General features: G+C 56.8%; 1 protein-coding gene across 1 annotated transcript in view; it reads left to right on the top strand.

Annotated features, from left to right (window-relative positions):
* The window catches only part of COL7A1 (collagen type VII alpha 1 chain), an 84,938-nt gene extending 63,564 nt beyond the window's left edge, over positions 1 to 21,374 (top strand). Inside the window, exons 88-119 of the mRNA XM_019504605.1 lie at positions 32 to 100; positions 680 to 715; positions 1,135 to 1,176; positions 1,258 to 1,302; positions 1,418 to 1,462; positions 1,666 to 1,701; positions 2,096 to 2,155; positions 2,687 to 2,812; positions 4,028 to 4,099; positions 4,814 to 4,849; positions 5,542 to 5,601; positions 5,978 to 6,022; positions 6,127 to 6,162; positions 6,639 to 6,674; positions 7,036 to 7,092; positions 7,412 to 7,483; positions 7,929 to 8,000; positions 8,331 to 8,366; positions 8,449 to 8,529; positions 8,915 to 8,968; positions 9,996 to 10,049; positions 10,130 to 10,192; positions 10,870 to 10,932; positions 11,869 to 11,985; positions 12,897 to 12,974; positions 13,114 to 13,167; positions 13,448 to 13,496; positions 13,736 to 13,768; positions 16,243 to 16,335; positions 17,100 to 17,216; positions 17,706 to 17,885; positions 19,164 to 21,374. Of these exons, the coding sequence (XP_019360150.1) occupies positions 32 to 100; positions 680 to 715; positions 1,135 to 1,176; positions 1,258 to 1,302; positions 1,418 to 1,462; positions 1,666 to 1,701; positions 2,096 to 2,155; positions 2,687 to 2,812; positions 4,028 to 4,099; positions 4,814 to 4,849; positions 5,542 to 5,601; positions 5,978 to 6,022; positions 6,127 to 6,162; positions 6,639 to 6,674; positions 7,036 to 7,092; positions 7,412 to 7,483; positions 7,929 to 8,000; positions 8,331 to 8,366; positions 8,449 to 8,529; positions 8,915 to 8,968; positions 9,996 to 10,049; positions 10,130 to 10,192; positions 10,870 to 10,932; positions 11,869 to 11,985; positions 12,897 to 12,974; positions 13,114 to 13,167; positions 13,448 to 13,496; positions 13,736 to 13,768; positions 16,243 to 16,335; positions 17,100 to 17,216; positions 17,706 to 17,885; positions 19,164 to 19,213 (2,067 nt within the window). The 3' untranslated portion in view covers positions 19,214 to 21,374. The remainder of the gene's footprint in view (positions 1 to 31; positions 101 to 679; positions 716 to 1,134; positions 1,177 to 1,257; positions 1,303 to 1,417; positions 1,463 to 1,665; positions 1,702 to 2,095; positions 2,156 to 2,686; positions 2,813 to 4,027; positions 4,100 to 4,813; positions 4,850 to 5,541; positions 5,602 to 5,977; positions 6,023 to 6,126; positions 6,163 to 6,638; positions 6,675 to 7,035; positions 7,093 to 7,411; positions 7,484 to 7,928; positions 8,001 to 8,330; positions 8,367 to 8,448; positions 8,530 to 8,914; positions 8,969 to 9,995; positions 10,050 to 10,129; positions 10,193 to 10,869; positions 10,933 to 11,868; positions 11,986 to 12,896; positions 12,975 to 13,113; positions 13,168 to 13,447; positions 13,497 to 13,735; positions 13,769 to 16,242; positions 16,336 to 17,099; positions 17,217 to 17,705; positions 17,886 to 19,163) is intronic.
* Positions 21,375 to 21,674: the final 300 nt, after the last annotated feature.

Here is a 21,674-nt window from a genome sequence, read left to right as displayed (position 1 = left end):
AAGGCTAATGGTCATGTGGATTGTGTGCCAGGGCGTCCCGGGACCACCAGGCCCTGCTGGACCCAAAGGAGAGCCAGGCAACGCTGGGCCCCCAGGGCAGGTGAGTGAGATATGGTCTCCCCAGCTTATTTTTGGAGCCTGCAGTGGCATGGTACCAGCTCCCTGCAGCCCGTGGCAGTAAGACATGCAAGACCCAGCCCTGCGAGATGGGGTGGGGCCAAGCCAGCCCCCCACCCATGGCTTTGGAGCAGACGTTCCCCTCATGCCCCTGCCTCCCATGGTTAGCTCCCTCCCCACCCCTTGAGCCCAGCTTTGGGGCAGGTGGAGCCAGAGGCCTGCCCTGCTCCCAGCCTGGGATGGGGGTGTTTTAGTGATGGGCTGTGGGGCTGGGAGATCATTTCATTCTTTCCTGCTGCAGGAATCCTTAATGCAAGTCCCTTAGGGAAAGGGCACCAGGGGCCTTGGTTCACTGTAAGCTTCCAGCTTCAGGCCTGGAAGTGGTAGGAATAGCCCCAGGGCTCAGCTGTTGCAGTCACCTTGCCGATATGGGGGGTGTTACCGTCCTCGTACCTAAGCATTGGTGAAGCAGGAAGGTTTTGTGTTCTGCTTCATGCCCCATGGTGAGAGAGCACTCCCCAGCACCACTACTGTTAAACATCCATATTTCCCCTGTCTCTAGGCCACTGTCGGGCTTCCTGGGATGAAGGGTGAGAAGGTAAGAGGCCTGCTGGGGGCTCACGTGATAGAAATCAGCATGGGAAGCTTTAGGGCAGATAGGAGGACAAAGAGCTAGGGCTTCTGGGTTCTGTTGCCCCCTCTGGCCCTGCACGTGCAATAATAATATTGTGAGTGGCTAAGAGAGACCAAAAAGTCAGGGGGGCTTCGGCAGCCTGGAACAAGCCAACCCCTCACCAGCCCACGCCTGGTAGGCTGGAGACCTGGTGCTCTGCTGCCCCTGTGTTCAGGTGTTACCTGAAATCTGGCCAGGATCAGGGCCAGGGAGCTCTGGAGGCAGCCACGGGTGGGAGGAGGGTGGGAAGCCCAGGGCTCACATTGTAGGGGTGCCAGGCAACCTGCACTCTGGGGGCACGGTGGGGTTGCCGCAAGTGCTGACCCTTGTGTGTTTCTCTCTAGGGTGAGCCTGGGCAGATGGATGGGGCCCTGCTGGGCAAACCTGTAAGTGGATCTTTCCCGTACCTTTCCCCTTCTGTTCCTCCAGCCCCTGCCCCAATAACCACTCTGAACTCTCTTCCGCAGGGTCCCAAGGGTGATCGAGGCTTACCTGGCCCCCGGGGTGATACGGTGAGGAACAGCCCTGCCCCTCCAGGGGCCTCTTCTCTGCTCAGTGTCTCCCCACGAGTATCTGGCTCAGTCCATTTCCCATAGGTGAGTCTCTGTCTCTCTTCTCTTCCATCAGGGGGAGCCTGGAAGAGCAGGGGAGCCTGGAGACCCTGGGGAAGATGTAAGTACCACACAGAAGGAGGGCAGGGATTTGGCCAGAGATGGGGATAGCAGAGGCCAGGGTTGGAGGCAGGTGGTGTCCTTCCCCACTTCCTGCTCAGCCCCACGCTGCATACAGGTGCCTTCAAGCCCATGTGTTGGCACACGTGTGTACAAATGTACAGCATTGGTCTCACTGAATTTTTCATGTTTGTATGTTAACAGGGAGCCAAAGGATCACATGGAGTCAAAGGGGAGAAGGTGCGTGTCCCCCAGTCCTCCTGACTGGGAGCATGGGCACCCAGAGCCCACCATGACCAGCCAGTGTGACCGGCCAGTCTGAATAGGCCAGGCAAGGCCCTGCTTAAACCTGGCACTTGCGGCTGTGGAAGTGACACTGCCAGTGTCTCTGGCCCTGGAGGGACATCCAGGGAACCCCTACTCTGGGGCCCATTCAGTCAGGCTGCCAGCAAGGAGCAGCACCTGCAGAGCTGGCATGGCTTGTGACATGGGCATTGCCCTGCTGGTAGCTGGCCTATTCCTACCACCTCACTCCCTGGGGGCCATTGTCAGCCCCTCCTCACTCCCACATACCCAGGGCCACCTGCCTAGTGTGCTCACAACCTACCATTTCTCTTTCCCATGCCCCATTCAGGGTTCGCCTGGGATTGGCCTGCAGGGACCCCCTGGGCAGGACGGGCCTCCTGGCTTGAAGGTAACCTCTTTGGGAGCTTTGCTAGCCTGGGTTTTGCACAGACAGTGTTTACAGAGCCACAAGGCGAGACAAGGAATCCAGACACCTGGGTTCTGTTTCTGATGCTCCCCCTGGCTGGCCTCTTCCCTTCCCTGTGCTTGTCTCCCTGTTGTGCTGCTGGGTTCCTGGCACTGATCCACCTTTCCAAAGCACTTGCTTGGAAGATGACACTCCCCAGAGACCCCCAGCCAGGGACAGCCCATGACCCCTTGGTACTGCACAGGAGGCAGGCATCAGGCTTTCCCTCCCCTGTCTCAGCCTTCACTCTGCCCTCCCTGCCCAAGCCCAAGCCCAAGCCCCTTCCCCTGCTTCTGGTGCTTGGCCAGTCCACCGCTACTCCCCCCAGGCCTCCCTCTTCCCACCAAACCCCCAGTCTCCTGATGGGGACACTGGCCCTGGCCGTCTGTTCCACTCTTAGTGGTCTAGAGCCAGCTGCATGAGTCCTCCCCCAGCGCCAGGCTCAGCATCACTGCCTTCTTGTCTCCATGCCAGGGGGACACCGGTTTGCCAGGCCCACCAGGACCCCAGGGCTCACCAGGCATTGCAGGGACCCCAGGCCAGCCTGGCCTGAGGGGAGAAAATGGACAGCCAGGGCCCCCAGGAGCTCCAGGAGAGAGGGTAAGCAATGTGCCAGGCCTAGGCCTTGAGTTTCATAGATTCATAGATTCATAATTGTTAGGGACTGGAAGGGACCTTACAAGATCATGGGGTCCAGCCCCCTGCACTTGGACAGGAAAGACTGCTGGGATCAGATGACCCCAGCAAGGTGCGTGTGCAGGTATTTTTTGAAGTTTGCCAGGGTGGGTGACGGTGCCACTCCTGGGGGGGGCCTGTTCCAGACCCTTGGCACTCAACTTGCAAAGAAGTTTTTCTGTATGTTCTGTCTGAAGCACTTTTCAATCAGTTTATGCCCATTGTTTCTTTTCTTCTCCTGGGGGGCCTTGGTGAACAGATGCTCCCACAGGCCCTTCTGTGCACCCCTTATATACTTATAGGCTGCCACCAAGTCCCTGCTGAGTCGTCTTTTCTTCAGGCTTAACAGTCTCAGATCTTTCAGCCTCCCCTCGTATGACTTGCTCATACAGTGACAGTTCTCCCCCTCTCCCCCAACCCTTGCTAAAACAAGGGGCCTCAGCTCAGGCTGTGGGGACCCCCCCCTTTGGTGCCAGAGCCAGGGTCAGTCAGCAGGGTGACAGCAGGGACCCAGCAGCTGCCCTAGGCTTGGCCCTACCATGTGTGGTACAAAGGCAGCTTGCACAGTGTCTCTGGAGTCTGTGAGATGTTTCTGGGCTCCTTGACTCTGGCCAGTAGGGCCCCTGCAACCCTGGAGCCCCAAGGCTCATGGGAAGAATAGATGGTAAAGACTGGATAGGACTCCTTTGGCCCTCCCCTGTCTTGATGCCTTCTGCCAGCTCCCATCCTGGACTGTCAGGGCACCCAGCAGTACCCCCTCAAAGGACTCAGTGTGTTTCCCCTACTCATTCCTCCACCCTGCTTGCTGGCTGTGTGACTCCAACATGGCAGCACCTGCCCTAACTGAGCTGGATTGTCCTCTCCATGCTGGTGGGACCCAGGAGTCTCCCTGCCTGAAACTCTGCTCAGTGCTGCAGCAACAGCAGCCCTGGAGCTGCTCTGTTTGGGTGGCCTGCTTGTGGGCCCTGTCCTTGGGTTCTCAGTGAAGGAGAGCTGCCCTGGTGCCCAGGCTTGGCCTCTGCTGGGTGGGGCCTTCTCCAGGCTCCCTTCAGTGCTAGGGCAGCCCCAGGCCTTGACTTGTAGTGAAGCAGTGACTCCACAATGCCAGGGCCTCTACTGATGACTGGTGCTTTTTTCAAGGGTTTGATTGGCTTTCCTGGAAGAGATGGCACCACTGGACCACCAGGTCCCCCAGGACCCCCAGGGCTAGCTGTGAGTACCAGATATCTGATGCCACCCAACACAGGGGCTGGGTTTGGCTGCAGCCTGGTAGGAGGAGGGAGGAGGATGGCACCTGGCTTTCACACAGCACAGCCACTGCTTTCCTTAACTCCCCACCTCCTTATGTGTCTCGGAGGGTAGGGGATCCTGGAGGAGAGGGTTGCTGTGAGTATCTGCAGGATTAGTCTAGCTGCCCCTGGGAAATCTTAGCTCACCCCAGGGTTGGGGGTGACTGAGCCAACGGGGAGCGTTTTTGAGACTCAGACGCACCCAGAAGGCTTTGCCAGAACTGAGAGGCCTACATGAGTGTGGACCATGGACCTGACTCAAAGTGGCTGTGACCGTGGTGAGGGCAGGTGGGCTGCTGGTGTGGCTGCTGGACAGAGAAATCTCTCGTTCACTTCAGTGTCCCTGGGGACTGGAGTCCATGCTTTGCTCCAGACTCAAGGCAGGGCTAACAAGTCCCTATGAGCATCTCTGAGCTGCTTCACTGGGCGTGTGTGGACAGACAGCTCCCCTTCAGCTGAAGGCCTCTCCATCAGCTAGCCCCGCTGTGCCACTGCTGCCACCCAGGGCCAGAGGGGTGGAAAGGTGTGTGAGGGGGTCACACAGGGTGGCTGTGAGCTGCCTCCTTACTGTGCTGCCTCTGGTGGAGCAGACTCTAGGAGCCATGGAAGGCACTGATCTGCCTCTCTTTCCTTTCAGGGGACCCTGGGCACCTCAGGAGCGAAGGGGGACAAGGTAGGCTCTGGTTCCACCTGTTACTGCATCTAGCTCCTGCTGCTCTGTGTGGGCTGGGTGGGAGTCTTGGAGTGGGTTCTTGGGTATCCTCTGCTCCTTGGATGAACCCCCATCTCCCTAAGGAGCCAGGCTTGTGGGGAGCACCTGGGATTGCCCTGCTGATGCAGCAGGTGATGGCAGAGGCTTCTTATTGCCACCTTCTCTGGGATGTCTTGGACCTCCCTGCCAAGGCCTGTTGACTGCCCTCCTTCCTGTGCAGCTGTCATCTCTGCAGGAGCTGGTGTTTGAGAGCATGGGGGTGGGGGGTGACAGTGGAACCCAGCTGTGGAGGCTGAGAGGGACAAGCAAGTGCCTGTCCTGCCACATGCCCAGCCGACAGCAAGGGTCAGCAAAGACACAGAGCCCTGCAGGCAAGGAGCAGGTGGCTGCTGGATCCTCCCTGGGCAGCTTCAGGGGAGCAGTGCAGAGAGGGAGCACATCTCTCCCTGGGCACTGTGATGTCAGGAGATCTGTGGCCAGGGGCTGTGGCTGGGGCCCAGGCTCCGAGGTGCGGGGTGGCTGGGATGGAGCGCATGGGCAGCTTGTGGAACGGGGCAACCGCAGCAGGGCATTTGCTTCAGGCCACTGCAAGCAGGCTGCCACTAGCTGCAGGGTCACAGATGGGCCTTTCTCTCTCCCTCCCGGTGTGACAGGGAGATGTGGGGACAGGACTGCCAGGAGCCAGAGGCGAGCGAGGAGACCCAGGGCCTCGGGTGCGTATCTCCCCTCCCTCACACCAGCACTCAGACCCTGCTCACCCCACCTCGGCCAGCACCCAGTATTGCCATGAGGCAGCTCCCAGGGACAGCATTGTAGCTCTGGGAAGTCTGTACAGCCTGGCTCTGGGCTGTAACATGGCTCCTCTCAAGTGTGGCCTGTGGAACAGGGAGCTCCTGGGGCCCACCCTGTGCCTGGGTCTGAGACAAGCCCTGTGCTGACTACCCAGGAGGCTTCCCATGCCCAGGACCTCCTCAGGCTCGGGTTCCTGCCCTGAGCTCTGCCTCTCTCCCCTCATCCTGCACAGGGAACATGCCTCCCTGCCTTGCCCTCACTTCCCAGCTCTGTCTCATTGTCATCTTCCTTTTGCAGGGTGAAGATGGGCGCCCAGGGCTGGAGGGCGATCGTGGGCCTGCGGTAAATGCACCCCCCTCCCACCTGTTGCCTGCCCCTTCTGCTGGGGCTCTGCTCTGCTCATGCCCCAGGCAGGCATAGTAACTCCCCTTCTCTTTTCTCCTTAGGGGCTGCCTGGGAACCGAGGGGAGCGAGGTGACAAAGTAAGGACAGTGCTGGGGGGGAAGGAAGGGGCAGCTGGGGGTGGGGAGGTCCCCTCAGTCCACTCCCACTGTCTGGTGACTGTGGGAGCCCCTGTTTGCCTGGTGCATCCCAGCAGAGGCCAGGGCTGGAGTCGGGCAGGCAGGGAGCTGCCCCTGGATGTCTCCCTGCCACCCACTGGGACATGGGTTGTCTCCAGGGAAGCCTAAGCTCTCCCTCCAGCTCAGCTTTTCTCCAAGCCTCTGGTTCAAATAGTCAGCCCATCTTGAACACCATCCTCAAGTCCAGTCTGGGGTCTCCTTCCAGAGACCCTCATCCCCTCCTGCCCGGTGGAGTCTGGCTCCTCACCTCCCTGCCCTGAGGCAGTTGGGGAGGAGTGTCAGCATGGGGTTGTGGTGCCTGGGTGGGTCCTGGCTGAAATGGGACCCCCCCCACCCCACATGAGGTAGGTCTTTCACTGTACTGCCTTCCCCCACAGGGAGACATGGGACCAACAGGATTAAAGGGAGACAAGGTGAGTGCCTCATTCATGTGTTGCTGTGCCCCCACTGCTGCTACCGCCTGTCTGCCCCCAGTGCCAATTTTCAGTATTGAGTCTTGCCCACTGTGACCTCTTCCTGGCCCTGGAGTGGCCCAGCCAGTGACAGTAGCCCCCACACTCTCACAGCCATGTTGGCAGGGTCTGTGGCCCATCCTGTGCTGCGGTGAGGTCCACCACACAGTGGACATTGGGGAACTGGCCACAATAGACAGCAGACAGGTGTGTGGGCAGCAGCACGTGATGCTGTTGAGCTGGTGGGGTTGGGAGCTGCAGTGTGGCAGGGCTTGGAGAAGGTGCATGCTGATCTCTCACTGCATTGTCTTTCCCTGTGCAGGGTGACACCATTGTCGTTGAGGGACCGGCGGGGGCCCGTGGCAACAAGGGCGAACCGGTGAGTGCCCCAGCCCAGATGGATCCCCATTCCCCAGGGCTGGAGTGGTTATAGGCTCTTCCCAGGGCCATGTCCTTCCCTTTGAGGGGAGGATTTACCTCAGCAGGGAGACTTGTTCTGGTGGTTCTAGCCCTGTGTGACCCTTCTCCATGCTTAGGGTTCATGTGCAGATCTTCCCGCACAGGCCTCCTCAGCCGTCTCCCTTTAGCTACAGCCAGGTTCTGCCCAAGACCTCTTCCCATCTGAGTCTTTCTTGCATGTCAAATCCTTGCCCCTGTGGGGGTCTGACTACTTCTTCCTCTGCTCCTCCCCACTCCAGGGAGATCGGGGCCTGAAGGGGAACGAGGGAGATAAAGGCAACAAAGGGGATCAGGGCCTCCCAGGCGAGAAGGTATGTGAGCCCTCAGCAGGGGAGAGGAATTGGTGTGGGGCAGGGGCTTTAGATCTGTATCTGTGGGAGCTTCAGGACCTGGAGCTGCAGCCAGCACTGGGGCACTGCTGGGGCATGGCCCAGTGTGGGACTGTGCAGGAACAGCTCCAGGGATAGCTTCGTGTTCCCTGTCCCACGCAGCCCCAGTTGTCACACAGTGGTACAGTGGCTGATTCGCTCAGCCCAGTGGGATGCCTCCTTCCCCTGGGACACTGGCAGGAGCCAGCGCTGGGGGCAGCGCTGGGGGCAGGAGCTGCCTCAGGTGAAGTCATCAGGCATGACTTTTCAGATTGGCAAGATGTTTGAGCCTAGAATGAGCTGCCAGCGGATCCGTGCCCCTGCATGTACAGGGGAACAGGGGGCACTTTTCTCGTGCCAGGCAGTGACCTCTTCTTTTGCCCCACAGGGTGTCAAGGGGCAGCAGGGCGAGAAGGGCTCCACAGGCTTCCCAGGAGCCCGGGGCCCTGATGGGCAGAAGGTAAGGGTGTTCCCACAGGCAGGCCTGAGCCTGCACATGGGGTAGAGTAATGGGGGTTGTGTGTGTGTGTGTGTGCATGCTAGGCAGGGAACACATGCCTGCCAAACACAGATAGCCATAACCTGTCTACACTCACCTGCTGCTGACACACGGCCTTGCCAGACATGAGCACATACCTAGCCATGCACACAGCCCTGGGCAGTGCGTGCTTGGGGCCCCTCACTGACACATGCAGCCCAAACCACCCCCAACCATACCTGTTTGTGTGTATGTGGCCTCACTGATGCCCACAGCCTTGCGAGCCCTGACCAGGTGTCTTCCCTCTTGCAGGGTGAAGTTGGTGAGTCAGGCGAGCCTGGAGAGCCGGTGAGGTCCAGTCCCTTTCTGCTATGGCCCCTACGTGCTGGGAGCTGAGCCCCAGGGTCACTCTGTGTTTGTTTTCCTTCAGGGGCAGCCAGGAAAGGACGGGATCCCTGGCACAAGAGGAGAGAAGGGCGACATGGGACCGATGGGAATGCGTGGTCCTAAGGTGGGGATTTTGCCTCAGTCTGTCTCCCATGTTACCATAAGAGAGCCCCAGCTGTCTGAGCCTGGCACAGCGCTTGGGTATGACAGAGGGAAACAGACGCCTCTCTCCCTGTCGGCTTGAGGACAGTCCCAGGAGACCCCAGGCTTCAGGCTTGCCATGGGGTGGGCACTGCTCTGTGCCCTCTTCCTAGGGGCTGTAACCTCCCAGGCTCTGATGTGGTGGCACCACCTGCAAGGTGGGCAGTCCTGCTCCAGCCTGAAACCCGGGGCCCAGCACAAACCCTGTCTGTGGCGCCTAGCACCCCACTTCAAAGCAGGGCCAAGTGCTGGGAGCAAACTGTCTCTGCCCCTCTGTGATATATTGTGACCCCTGCTCTTCCCTGCAGGGAGAAAGGGGAATGAAGGGAGCCTGCGGCCAGGATGGGAGCAAGGGGGAGAAGGTGAGTGCCAGGGTCCCCTCTCCAGCCTGTCAGCAGCTCATGCCCAGAGGTGGATCCCAGTGTGGCAGGAAGGTGGGGCTGCGCTGTGGGTTGGATGTGCCACTGGAGTTACCTCTGGGAGAAGGGCCTTGCAGCATCTCTGTACAGGAATTAATAGAATCCGAGAGATGTTGGACTGGAAGAGACCTCCAGAGGTCATCTAGTCCAACCTCTGCCTGAGGCAGGATCAGCCCTGTCCAAACCATCCTGTACAATCCATCATCTAAACTCTTTGTATGACTGCCATCAACAACGCTGACACAGCACAAGACAGAGTGCCCTCATCTGTCACAGATAAAGCAGGGAAATCATGACAGCCAGCGTCCTCCTTCTATAAAAGGTTGCTTATATATGCTCAACAGATCCCAGGCAGAGGGCCACACCTTTTCCCCTTCCCTTCCTCCCACCTGCAGAGGAAAGTGAAAACCCCAACAGTGCAGACTAACCTGACCATGGGGTAAAATTGCTTTCTGAACCCATATATGGCAATTGGCCTGGCCCTGAATAGAGGAGCAAGACCCTCTAACCAGGAACCTCTGGCTTTAAGATCCAGCAGGAGCACTGGGACACCCCAGTCAAAACCCCCAGCTTTGGCAGCAGCAACACCCAATGCCTCTGAGGAAGGCTTAAAAGCACCCCACCACAGGTAGCATGTAGAATTGATCTCATGCTCAGGGGGTTCTGAAGGGAAAAAGGCCGAAGGGTTGGGGCAGCTCAGTCACCCGTTGGAGGAGCCAGTGAGGTTGGCTCCAAACTTGCTGTGCTGTCAGCTGCCTGGCTTGCCTGCTGGGTTGGATGGTGTCCAGAAGCAGCACCAGCCCCAGGGGCAGAGCTGGGCTGCAGAAGGGAGCTGCATGCAGAGGAAGAGGCACCTTTAAGATGCCTTGGATTGGTCCTGCCCTGCAGCCCCTGTGTTTGGGCAGGAGTCAAGCTGCTTTCCCTCCCTTCTTGTCGTCCCTATTGACACATCTTCCTCTGCCCACTCTAGGGGGAGTCAGGGATGCCAGGCCGACCAGGACTGCCCGGACGGAAGGGTGAGCCGGTAAGCACACAGCTGGCACCGAGGCACTCTGAGGGGAGCACGAGTTGGCAGTCCTAATGAACCTCTGCTTGTTTCTCTAGGGAGAGCTGGGCATGTCGGGAGCCCCGGGGATCCCTGGGAAAGAAGGCCTCATGGGCCCCAAGGTAGGGAAGTGGGGGCATGAATCGGAGAGGAAGGGAAGTGCGGGGGGGCTGTGGCTGGCTGGTTTCCCCACTCAGGTGCCTGGGTTGGAGCTGGTGTTAATTAACTGATACATGCCCATGGTCCTGGGCACGAAGAGTTGGAGGTCTCCAGTGGTGGTAGTGGAGGCCCCAAAGTCTTCAGGGCCTTGTGCCACAGCTCTGCCCTGCATATTGAGCTCTGGGGAGGGCAGCCCGAGCACACAAATTTGGATGCCTTGCTCAGGATCTGCAGGGGGTCTCCCAGGTCCCTGTCCTACCCTCACCTGTGCTGAAAGGGGAGGTGCTTTCCTCCCTGCCTAGTCATCTGGGAGCTGCATGCTGCGGGCACAGAAGCCCCGAAGAGGGTCCCATCTGCTCCAACAGGGAGGAAGCTCTGCCCTCCTCCTCACCCCAGCAGCTTCATGTGGCGTGCCGGTAGCTTTGGTTCCATGCTATGCCAGACTCTTTCTCACTGGCTGCCATGAGGATCACTCTGGAGGCCATGCCTTGAGTACCCTGTTGTATAGGGAAATGAGTTTTAACATCCTGGGAATCCGTACCCATACCCCACACTGGGGGCTTTGCCAATATGTACTACCTCCCTCCATCCCCCTCCCCCAAAGCACACAGAAACACCACCTGGCTCTTTACTTTCACAGGGTGACAGGGGATTTGATGGGCAGCAAGGAGCCAAAGGAGACCAGGGGGAGAAGGGAGACCGGGTGAGTTATGTCACATGAAAAGGTATATTCCCATCCTGGATGTCTGTGAGAGTTTTGACAGGGTCAGCGCCTGCTCCTAAGTGCTTGGGCCTCTGGTGACCTTCCCAGAGCAGCTCCCAGCCCTAGCCTGATGGCCCAGCAGAGGTGCCTGCAGCTTCCTGATTGCCAGGGAGCTTTCAAGTGCTTGTTGGATGCTGTCCAGGCCCACACGTTGCCCAATGTATAGACAGACTCAGCTGTCAGAAGGCTCCAAACTTGCTGTGTCTCAGAAGGCCCGTGGTGATTGTATAACTAAGATGAGGGTCCCAAAACTGGCTTGAACCCCTTGAAATTCCTGCCATCCTCAGGATGCCAACCTGGCAGGACCAGTGCTTTTGGGATGAAAGCAGGATTTCAGCAGGGTCAGCCCAGCTGTTAGCTACTGAGAGCAAACCCAGCCTGGGAGGTCTGGCTCGGACTGTCCGTGACCTGCCCTGCCCCCAGAGGGTAGAGAGGGGGAAGGGTGGACACTGTCACTAACGCTGGTGCTTCCCAGTCGGGCCTCAGACCTTCAGGAATCACAGCACTGATTTGCAAATCTCAAGGGGTTACAGATGGCCAGTGTGTGGTTCCTTCTGGTTTCTAAGCCTTCAGGTCATATTTTTAAGCTCGTTTCCATTGCTGGGAGGCTGGAATATTACCAGGTTTCATGCATGCTGAGGTGCTCACATAGTCACAGGATTCCAGGAGCTGGGGCTTTAAGGAGAGCAAACCCACCTGTTACAAGTCTCATGATAAGTTAGCGAGTGCTGGCACTGTGTCTGTGGCATGTAGAACAGGCCTGTCCTATGCTGACCCAATGAGGGCCTGGTGCCAGGCTTAGCAGCATGTGCACTCTGGCCTCCCCATGTGTGGAACAGCAGTCATGCCCTGCCTGACTCTCTGCTCTCTCCCTAGGGTGCTCCAGGTATTATAGGTGCTTCGGGGCCTAGGGGCAGTGATGGAGCCCCTGGGCCACCCGGCCCACCAGGGAACGTTGGACCCAAGGGCCCTGAGGGCATTCAAGGACAGAAGGTGAGAACCCCGTCCCCACTACACAGACACCTTCCTCTGGATGGCCAGCCACTGCCTCCACAATGAAGAGCACTGGACCCCAAAACCCAGCCCTCCCCTTCCTCCTGCCTAGATCAGGTGGGAGCAGTGGCCTCTGGCCTGTGCCTACAGGATTCACAAGCCAGTTTGTAGAGGTTCCTCTTCCCCATCTGGTTCAGTTCTTCCTGGCGTCTCCCCATCCCAAGGGCAGCGAGGAGGGACCTGGCAACAAATACCAGGGACAGACTCTGGGAAGGAGCCTCTCCCTTTGAAGGCCCCTGTGCAGTGAGCAACGGGCAAAGACAAGTCTGCGGGAGGCAAGGGCAGTGTTGCCCAGTGGTTGGGACTGGGAGTCAGGGCTCCTGAGTTCCATTCCCAGAGCTTTGTCATTGCCCCCGAGTTTGGTACTTGCCTTGGCTCCTCTGTAGCTCTGGGATGGTTACCTTGTCTCCTGGGGGGCTCTGGGGCCTCAGTAATGGTGGCAAGGGCCTGCCATGGCATTCTGCAAGGGTGCGGTGTTCACTGGGGCTGTTTGGAAGCCCTTGCCTGGGCTCAGGTGGTTCCCAGGACCTTCTATTCACTCCCCAGACTGGCTCCAGCACTGCCCAGGGCTGGCCTGGGGGGCTGTCCCTCAGAGCTGGGTTCCTCCCATGGCCAGGGGACCCTGGCTCCCCTTGTTGGGGAGTAGAGCCTAATGTATTGGATCTGGCTGAGGAACCGCTGAGAACAGGTGGGGCTAAGCCAGGTGGCAGCTGTGGCCCTAGTGCCCTCTCTGCACCCACGAGCGCCTCTGGGAGGAGGGGGTGGGTCTGTGCATGGTCTGCAGGATCCCTCCAGCAGCCCAACCCTAGACCTGAATCTGGACAGGTTCTCATGGTGTGTTCCTGCCACAGGGTGAAAGAGGCCCCTCTGGGGAGTCGGTGGCTGGTGCCCGAGGAGTCCCAGGAATTCCTGGTGAGCGAGGAGAGCAGGTGCGTGTCTGTGGTGGGATGCCCTGACTTGCCAGCTTAACCTTGAGCCCACCCTGGGCTTCTGCAGAGAGGCTGTCTTGGCCTACAGAGCTGCTGCCCCCGTCACACAGCTCTGATTCCCTGTTGTGCTTGTCTTCAGGGGAACCCAGGCCTTGAAGGTCCTAGAGGAGAGAAGGGAGAGCCTGGCATGATGGTGAGGATTGCTCCTACCCCCTCAGCACTGCCCTGGTGTGGCCCTGCCCAGTGGTGTACTTCCCTCCCCCAGGGCTGGCACCTGCACTCCAGGCTTGGTCTCCTGCTTGGCAGGATGGATTTCCCCTCTACCAGCTTCCTCTGTGTCTGGCTCATGGACTGAAGTGGAGAGAGGGGACTCTTTCCCTCCACTGGTCCCCAGGCCTGCTGAGGTGCCCCTGCCCTGGCAGGGAGAGGGAGCACCTCCGCCCAATCCCTTCACTCGGCTCTTTGCTCTGCAGGAAGAAGAGATCCGAGAGTTTGTGAGGCAGGAGATGAGTCAGCACTGCGGTAAGTCGGGCCCAGGGGCCCTACACTCCTCCCTTCCCCTCTCGCCCCTCCCTGTCCTGCTGCCCCCACTACTGGGGCAGTAGCATGGGCCAGGATGCCTGTCCTTAGCATGTGTGTGCTGCACCTTGCAGTCCAGCCATCTTGGCCCTGGGGATCCCCAGCCAGTGACAGCCTCTGTCCAATCGCCAGCTACCCAAAGTGGTTTTCCCACCATTAACTTTGCCTCTCTCTCCCTGCAGCCTGCGGTGGCCGTTACCCCTCTTCTGGATCACGTGAGCATCGCATCTTTGGCTGTCTTCCCCCTATGGTCCCAGCTCACAGTGGAAACCTTGTTCTTGCCAAGCAGGTCCACTCTCCCAGATATGCAGCAGACTTCATGGAGGCAGGAGGCAGGGTGTAGGTCCACGCAGCTGGCTTGGCATTTGTTCTCTCTCAGGGCCAGGGAGCTGCTGCCCTGTGGAGAGCCTGGCTTGGTGATGAGTCCTAGGAGACTTGGAGAGAGAGTGTGTAGAGGGTGCTGTGCTGGCAGGGGAACTGTCTCTGGGAGTTACTGACCGTGCCAGGACCTGGAGGGCATGGAGCAGGCATGGTAGGACATGGCAGGAGCTGAGGCTGCCATAGAGGTAGCAGGTGTCTGGAGGCCTCCTGGGGGCTGTTTGAAATGCTCCAGACAGATTTTCCAACAAGGCCTGAATGCTGCCTGCACAGCAGGACATCAAGGCAAGTGCATGGTGGCAGCCAGAGGGGATCAACCAGAGACTCTCAGCACTGTCGAGTAAATTCCCATCAGCGAGAAGGGCTGCAGACCTGTTCACCTGGGGACCCTGTTGCATGAGTTTTGCTGGGGACAGTCTATAACCGAGCATCTGACCAGCAAAAGAGCCCTGCCCTGAGCAACCCTGACCTGAGACAGGTATCTGGGATGGTGTGGCAGAGACAGCCACAGCAGTTGCCTCTTCCCTGAACCCAGCACCCTAGGCAACTCACAAGTGGCGTCATCCCCTTCTCTTTTCCCACTGGCTTTTCATGGACTCCTGAGTAGGGAAAGTAAGTAGGGACATATGCTTAAGGGACCGTGGGATGCAGGGGGACAGGGCTTTATTGCACGTTGGCTGCTGCACAGTGTCTCCCCACATGCGTGCTCCCACCCCATGCTAAGTGGAAGCCTTCTCAGGTAGTCAGGACCCCACTGAGTGGGCAAAGCCATTGCAATTCATCTTCCAGTTTCCATGGGGCAAGCACATGCATGGAGGGACTGAAGCCAGGTAAATCCCCACTCTCTTATAGCCAGCAGCAAATTGTTCATATGGTATGGACCTTTAGTACTGGGTAGCTTTGCATGGAGGAGCCTGTCTTGATAGCAAGGCACCGAGTACATGGCAACAGGCTGTAGTAGAAGACTGATCCTGCAAACCGGGACTGCTATAGGAAACGCAAGGGAATAGGAGCTCACAGGCCATGGAGGGAAGGTGGAACAAGGAGGTGAAACCTGAGGGAGACTCTCCAGGGCCAGGTCTGGTACAAGTTGGTGCAGGCAGAGAAAGCTCAGAGGGGAAGGTAAGAGTTGGCAAAGAGAGAAAAGGGGGAGCTGGAAAGTAAGGGTTCAGGGAGAGGAAAGGAAATGGGAGCTGCTGTTTGTAGGGAAGAGGAGGCCGGCAGAGAGCACAGCCAAGCTGGTAGTGCTGCGCAGACTATGACGTGAATTATTTGCCTGATTGCTCTCCAAGGCGGCTGGGGGACACATGCAAGGAACAGACATAAATGTTCCAGCAGAGGAAGAAGAAATCCCAGAGCTGCTCAGCATCACAGCAGACCAGGTGATGGAGAAATCGGAGCATCTGCCAAACTGCTCACATGCAGGCCTGCGGACAGGCAGGCAGCAGTCAGGCCCATGGAGCTGGAGAGAGATGCTCCCAGTAGAAGGCACCAGACAGTTTTCAGTCACAGGCTGGACCAGCCTCAGGCAGTGCAGAGCTCAGAGAGGTCAGGGCCTCAGCATGTGTGTGGTAGACTTGTCTTGTTGTGTAGAACCTGTGACCATGATGTGCCTCCTCCAGACTTGTTGGGTGACCCTGCTTCATATCTGGGAAGACCTGAAGACCTTTGCCACACTTGTCTGTCTCCTATCATGCATCATTTCCCCTCCCCCTTGCTATTTTAATAGCTTCATTGCATGTGTAGTTGTGAAGATTTAACCCGCCAATGTGTATCTGATGTTCAAGCGGTGTTCAAGAGCAAGTGCATGCTGTAGCCAGCAGTCTGCAACCCTGAATGTGGGGTAGGGGATGGTTAGGGAGTATGGGGTCTGGAAGGGATGAATCTTCCTTGGTTTGTCCAAGGGTCACCCCATGCTGGGATCTTCAGAAGCTCTTGGAGAAGTGAATGGATTTGCTGCATAGCCCCATATTCCAGGAGGTCCTGCCTGGCCACAGGCAGGAGGAAGTGGCTATGCAGATCATGTCATACGATGGGGCTTCCTAGCGGCAGGAATCAAAAAGGATCTTGTACCCTGGACCTTTGTACGGTGCTTATCTCATTATCAGCCATTGTCCCCCTTTGGTTGCCAGCACCCTGTTACCTTTGCGCTGTCTCTAGCTTGCTCTTAGCAGATGGGGTGGGGGTGGATGATGCTGATGCTGCTCTTGAGCCCTGGCCTGTGGTATGTCTGTCGTGTATACTGAAGCTGGTGGGAACTGTGTTGGTCATTCTTATGTCTGGTGTGATGTCCTGTCGTTGTCCCCTTCAGGTCCTCTCCCCAACTATCCATCCACCCAACCGTTCTCGTCTGTTAATGCTCAACTAGTGCCCGTGCTTAAGTTGTCCCACACTGAAGAGGAGGGTGAGTCTCATCTGTCTGTGCTGTGTCCTCCTGTACTTTCTCTGGTGTTATCTGTGCCAGTCCTGCCTAGAAGCTGTGCCATGAAAGTGCCCTTCACTTGCAGGTACCATGCAGCCTTAGTGCCCCCCACTAGCACGGTAGTTCTGGTAACAGGCACGGTGAATGCTTGCTACTATTTTGTTGCTAAGTTCTATCTTGGTACTGGACATTATATTAAGACTTTGCCAAAGACATTGGGGCAGAAAAGATAGGGAAGTCTGTGCCATGGCATCAGTCCCCAGCCCCATGTAAGGCCAGGCTGGTTAGAGGGAAGGGGTATGAGTATGGGCGTGTGGAAGCAAAGGGTTGTTGTTGGTATAACAGCCATGCTGCGCTTGGCACTAAGAGCTGTCCATAAGTAAATTGAGTGGCTCCACTGCATTAAAACAGGCACAGTGCTCCTGAGAGGAGCTGCAGGGCCCAAAGAGTGACCCATGTGATGTGACTGGGCAGCACCTCTCTAGCTTGGCTTTCTCTGGCCAAGGAAGCCATGGCCTCAGCTGGGCATCTCAGGGGCATGCTGCTAAAGGCCAGTCTGTTGAATCTGACATTTCCATCAGCCCCTCCCAGAAGCAGAGGCTAAGATCAGTTATCTTTCCAGGAAGGGTAAGGCAGAAATTCACACATGGTCTCAGCTACCAGCCTGAAGTCCTTGTCCATTGTTCCTTCCCACCTGCCTGGTCCTTCTGGGCAGTGTTGCTGACGTGGCCGGGATTGTTTTCTAGGGCAGGAAACACGAATTGTGGTGGATTCTGATGACCCAGAGTATGAGCAGATGTACATCGAGGACTATGGAGAGGATGTGGATGCTGAGGAGACAGAGCATCCCATGCTGAGCGATGGTGAGCTCTGTGTGTTTGTGTGTATGTGTGTGTGAGCTGTGTGTGTGTGAGTGAGGGAGAGAGAAGCCTAGGTCTCTTCCTTTCTAACCTTCTGCTTCTTTGGAGCAGGCAAGGTCAGTCTGCATGGCTCCTTCTGGTAGAGCACTCTTCAGCGAGGCTAGCTGGCAGAGATGGGCAAACAAGTCACGGAGGCTTTTGCCCCTCAGTCACTCGTTCCAGTCTGGCTGATTGGTGTTGTCAGGCTGTTGTGAAATGAGTGTGTGCATCTCTGCTGAGTTCTCAGTGGACCAGCATCCACATCCTGTGAACCTACCCCCACCCCAATGGGCACAGATTTCTCTGCTCTGAAGAGCATTAATGAAGCTCCCTAATGTTCTCTGCTGGAGGGGAGCAGGACATCAAGCAATGTGGATCTAAATCCTGGTCTCTTCCCTCTCAGCCCCCAGGGTCCAGCCCAAGTAAGTCTGCTCATTGTTTCCTTTCTCCCAGCCGACCCGTGCAGCTTGCCCCTGGATGAGGGAAACTGCAGCCGGTTCACACTGCGGTGGTACTACAACCAAAGAGTGGCTGAGTGCCGTCCCTTCATCTACAGCGGTTGTGGCGGGAACCTCAACCGCTTCTATGCCAAGGAGGACTGTGATCACCAGTGCAGGCACCATGTGGACACAGGTAAGAAGGCCCGGCAGGGCAGCCATGGGCTGTTTCTGCTCTGATGCTGATAGGCCCAGGATGGCAAATGTCCTGTCCGCACAGGGCATGGATGAAAGCAGGGCCAAACTAGATCTGTGGTTCTCCACCGGGGGTCGTGAGAACCTGCCTGGGATACTGTGACAGTGACACCATGGCATGGCCATGCACCTGTTTCCAGGAGTCCTGTCACAGGTAAACAGAAAAGTGGCTGTAGCAGAAAAGTGTGCACCTCCCTGCATTGCATTTGGCTCTGACACACCTCGTGGTTAACTGAGGCACACAGCACAGTTTCACTGCCATTACACCCCCTTGGCTGACCCCCCTCCCACCTCCTGGTCCTTTTGCCCACCCCGTGTCCCTCCCAGCCCCTCAGCACTCCCCAGTGCTAGGTATGCATCCCAGCACTTCATCTCAGCCAGCTGGGCATCCTGAACTCTGTCCCTTAGCTAGGGTAGCTGGTGTAGCTAAGGGAAGACCTTGGTCCAGTTGTTTCTGGTTCCCACCAACAAGCTGGAGCCATGGTGGGGAGTTCCATAAGAACATAAGAAACGATTTACTGGGTCAGACCCAGTCAACTGTGTCGTGCAGTGGCAGAGAACAAATGCTGAAAGGGAGAATGATCTGGGGTGACCAGGGTTTTTTCCACTGTTGCTTTCTTCTTTGCAGTCTCCTGCATTTAAGGTCCAGGAAGTTCTGATCCAGAAGCTGCACCCCTCATGCTCATCCTCAATAGCTACTGATACCCCTTTCCTCCTAGAATGTGTCCAGTCCCTTTTTTGAATGTGGCTAAAATGTCAGCATTCACAGCCCCTTGTGGCAATGGGTTCCACACTTCAGTGATACGCTAGGTGAAAAAGAACTTCTTTGTGTTAAACTTACTACCTAGTAGCTTCATTTTGTGGCCCTTAGTTCCCTACTGCACTAGAAGCAAGCGTGCGGTAGGCCAGGCAGAGCTGAGGGAGCACTCCCCTCCCTGCCAACAGCCCGAGGGCATTAATATAATACAACTACAATTATATAATCAATAAGTTATTAGTTACAATAAGGATTATAATGCTTACATTATAATATTCCTGCTACATTTCAATTCACTTTTTAAATGAGGTGCTGCTAAATTCTGAACAATTTTTGGTGGGGGCCTTGAGTGTAAAAGGATTGAGAGCCATTGCTCAAGTCACTGGGGACAGGGATCAGAGCAGAGGGATCCTCCTTCCAGCCCTCTGCTTTCCTCACCACCTCCTCTCTCTTTCCCTGCAGAGGTCTACCTAGCAGGTGGGAGCATGTCAGAGAGGAAGAAGAAGCCATGACCTGCCCTGTTTTAGTGGGGCTCTTCCTGTCTGAGTGGAACCCCACCTGCCCGTTCCATGAAAGACTTCTTCAGGTCCTCCAGGGAGCCCGGCCGGGGCCTGCTCAGTGTCCTGGCCACATGTGGTGCCTTGGGCCTAAGACACCCCTCACTGCTACATCTGCTGTCTACTGTGGCACGAGGTGCCCCGGCCCGGACCAGAGACCGGTGCTATTTTGTACTAAGTATTTGTGTTGCTCTGGGGTTATTTTTCTGTTCGTTCTCTTGGTTTTTAAGTTCAGGTGAAATTTTTATCAAATGGCAAAAAGGGGAAGAAACAATATTTGTAGCTTTGTGGGGGACCAGTGCTTTTTAACTTATTGGAGGCTGATGACCGATAGCACGTGAAATGTACTAGCTGGACCAAACCCAGGCTGGCTGCTGCTGGCTCTGTGTCAGGTCACAGGCTGTGGGCCGGTGCTGGGGAATGGAGGAGCCAGCCCGAGAGTCTCCCAGCCTGGAACGTGTTGGGCAAGGCTAAGAACGGGAATGTGAGTGCACAAAGCCCTTTGTTTATAGTCAAAGTTTGCCTGCCATGAATGCTCCAAAGGGCTAAATGGCCTTGGTGCTTACAGGAAGCTGCCCCATTTGGGCTCCCAGGTGCTGGAAGGATCCTGGCAGGCGCTCCCCTCTTCACTGGCTTTCCCTCTTGTTGTGTTTCCTCTGGGGGCTCTTTCGGCAGGTCCTCTGCCTGCCCTCTGTCCTTAGCCCAACCCAAGCTCCGTATACCATCAGGCAGGAGAAAACGCCAGACTCTTTGGGCAGTGCCAGCTCTGCCAGAGAGGAGTCTTCACAGGTCGGACAGGACAGGTTGAGGATCAGGCCTCTTCCAGCCCTTGTCCTAGCCAGAGCCAGAGTCCCTTTCTCTAGGTTAGAAAAGCTGCTTGCCCTTCTCAGCCTTTCTCTCCTCTGCTGCTCCAGCGCCCATGTGGGAACACCTTACAAACAGCAATGTCTAGGCAGCTGCATGGCAGTGAAGGCCGCAGCTGGGCACTCCTGAGCCACAGGCCCCCTTTCCTGCCCTCTGGTTATAGTCAAGATGCTCCTTGGGGGTCTCAGTCAGCATTAGCCAAAGGGAAGGTCTTGGTGGTTTTCTCAGGCCTCCAAACCCCAGTACCACAGTGGCTGTTTACACACTCCATCTGCCACCTTGTCTGCCCACTTCCAGCCAAGCCATTCACTGGGAGGTACAGGTGGTGGGCAGGGCCTTGATGGGGACCCTCCCTCCCTCCTGCTTCCACCTCATCTGGGCACTGCTGGGCACCTACCAGCATTCATGGGAACATCAAGCTGCTGCCCAGCCCCTTTGTGCTCAGACCCTGCCCAGGGAGGCACCTCAGAAATGCGTACGATGTTACAGGCTCTGCCAGTGAGAATCCTCCATTTAAAGGGAGAATGTCTGGCTGTTACTGAGACCCGGGCATCCTGTGTGGTCAGGAGCTGGGCAGGTTTCACAAGGAGGCTTCAGTAGTTGATTTCACCACTTGTAAGCCATGGCTGGGAGCTCAGAGCCGGGTACGGCTGCATTATTCACATGTGTTTTGCTGCTGGGTGGAACACATGCACCTGCAGACGGGCAGCAAGGTCCCATTCATCATCTTCCCCCCCCACACACCAGGTTTTCATTTGAAGAAGTTTCACCTCATCCTTCACCAGGAACCAGCGTTCTCTCCTGAGAGCGACAGCACTGGAAGAAACCCAGGCACAGACCAGCGAGCCCTTCAAGGCGAGTGTGGAGCTGCCTTGTAGAGGCACCTGTAACCATGCATGCTTTCGCCCCTGCTCTTCAACCCAGTGGTGTTGAACTGTGAGACGAGACTCAACAGGGAAACACTGAGGATGGTGCTAATGCTATTGTAAGGTCTTGTCGTTGTATGTTATTTGAAACAGCTTTGGAAATTTCTGTACTGCCGTGCTCCTCACCACCCTGGGTGCTGCCTCTCACCCACCAGAAGCCACCATCTTAATAGGTATTTGGAAAAAGATGGAAAAGCCATGGTGGGGTGCATCAGTTTGACCCCTGCCTGTCTTGCTGCACTGTGTGTATATCTGTATACAGCATATGTATATGTGTATGGAGGTGAGAGGGGTGGGAGTTTTACAATAAAGCTGTGCTAACTGGAGTCTTAAGTGGTCATTGTAATGACTCCTAATGAAGACAGACTTTCTTCGGATGGGAGACTGTTTCCACTGGGGGACTGCTCCAGTTTGAACACTGTTGGGTGAGAGTACATGGAAGTAGTGGATGATGCCCCCAATGGCAGTATGGGAGCCTTCACAAGAGATCCTACAGCCCCGGAGCTCAGTGGCCCAAGTGCTGCAGCCAACAGAGCCGATGTACTAGTAGTTCTCACTGTGGGCTCCACTGAGTTGATTGGAGGGTCTGGGTGTTCCTTTTAAGAGCCAAGGGACCAGGGTGCAGG

The sequence above is a fragment of the Gavialis gangeticus genome, unplaced genomic scaffold, assembly GCF_001723915.1.
Source record: "Gavialis gangeticus isolate Ggan-Ray unplaced genomic scaffold, GavGan_comp1, whole genome shotgun sequence".
Classification (NCBI taxonomy): Eukaryota; Metazoa; Chordata; order Crocodylia; family Gavialidae; genus Gavialis; species Gavialis gangeticus.
Note: the sequence above shows the minus strand (reverse complement) of the source record. Positions and strands in the feature narration are given on the sequence as shown.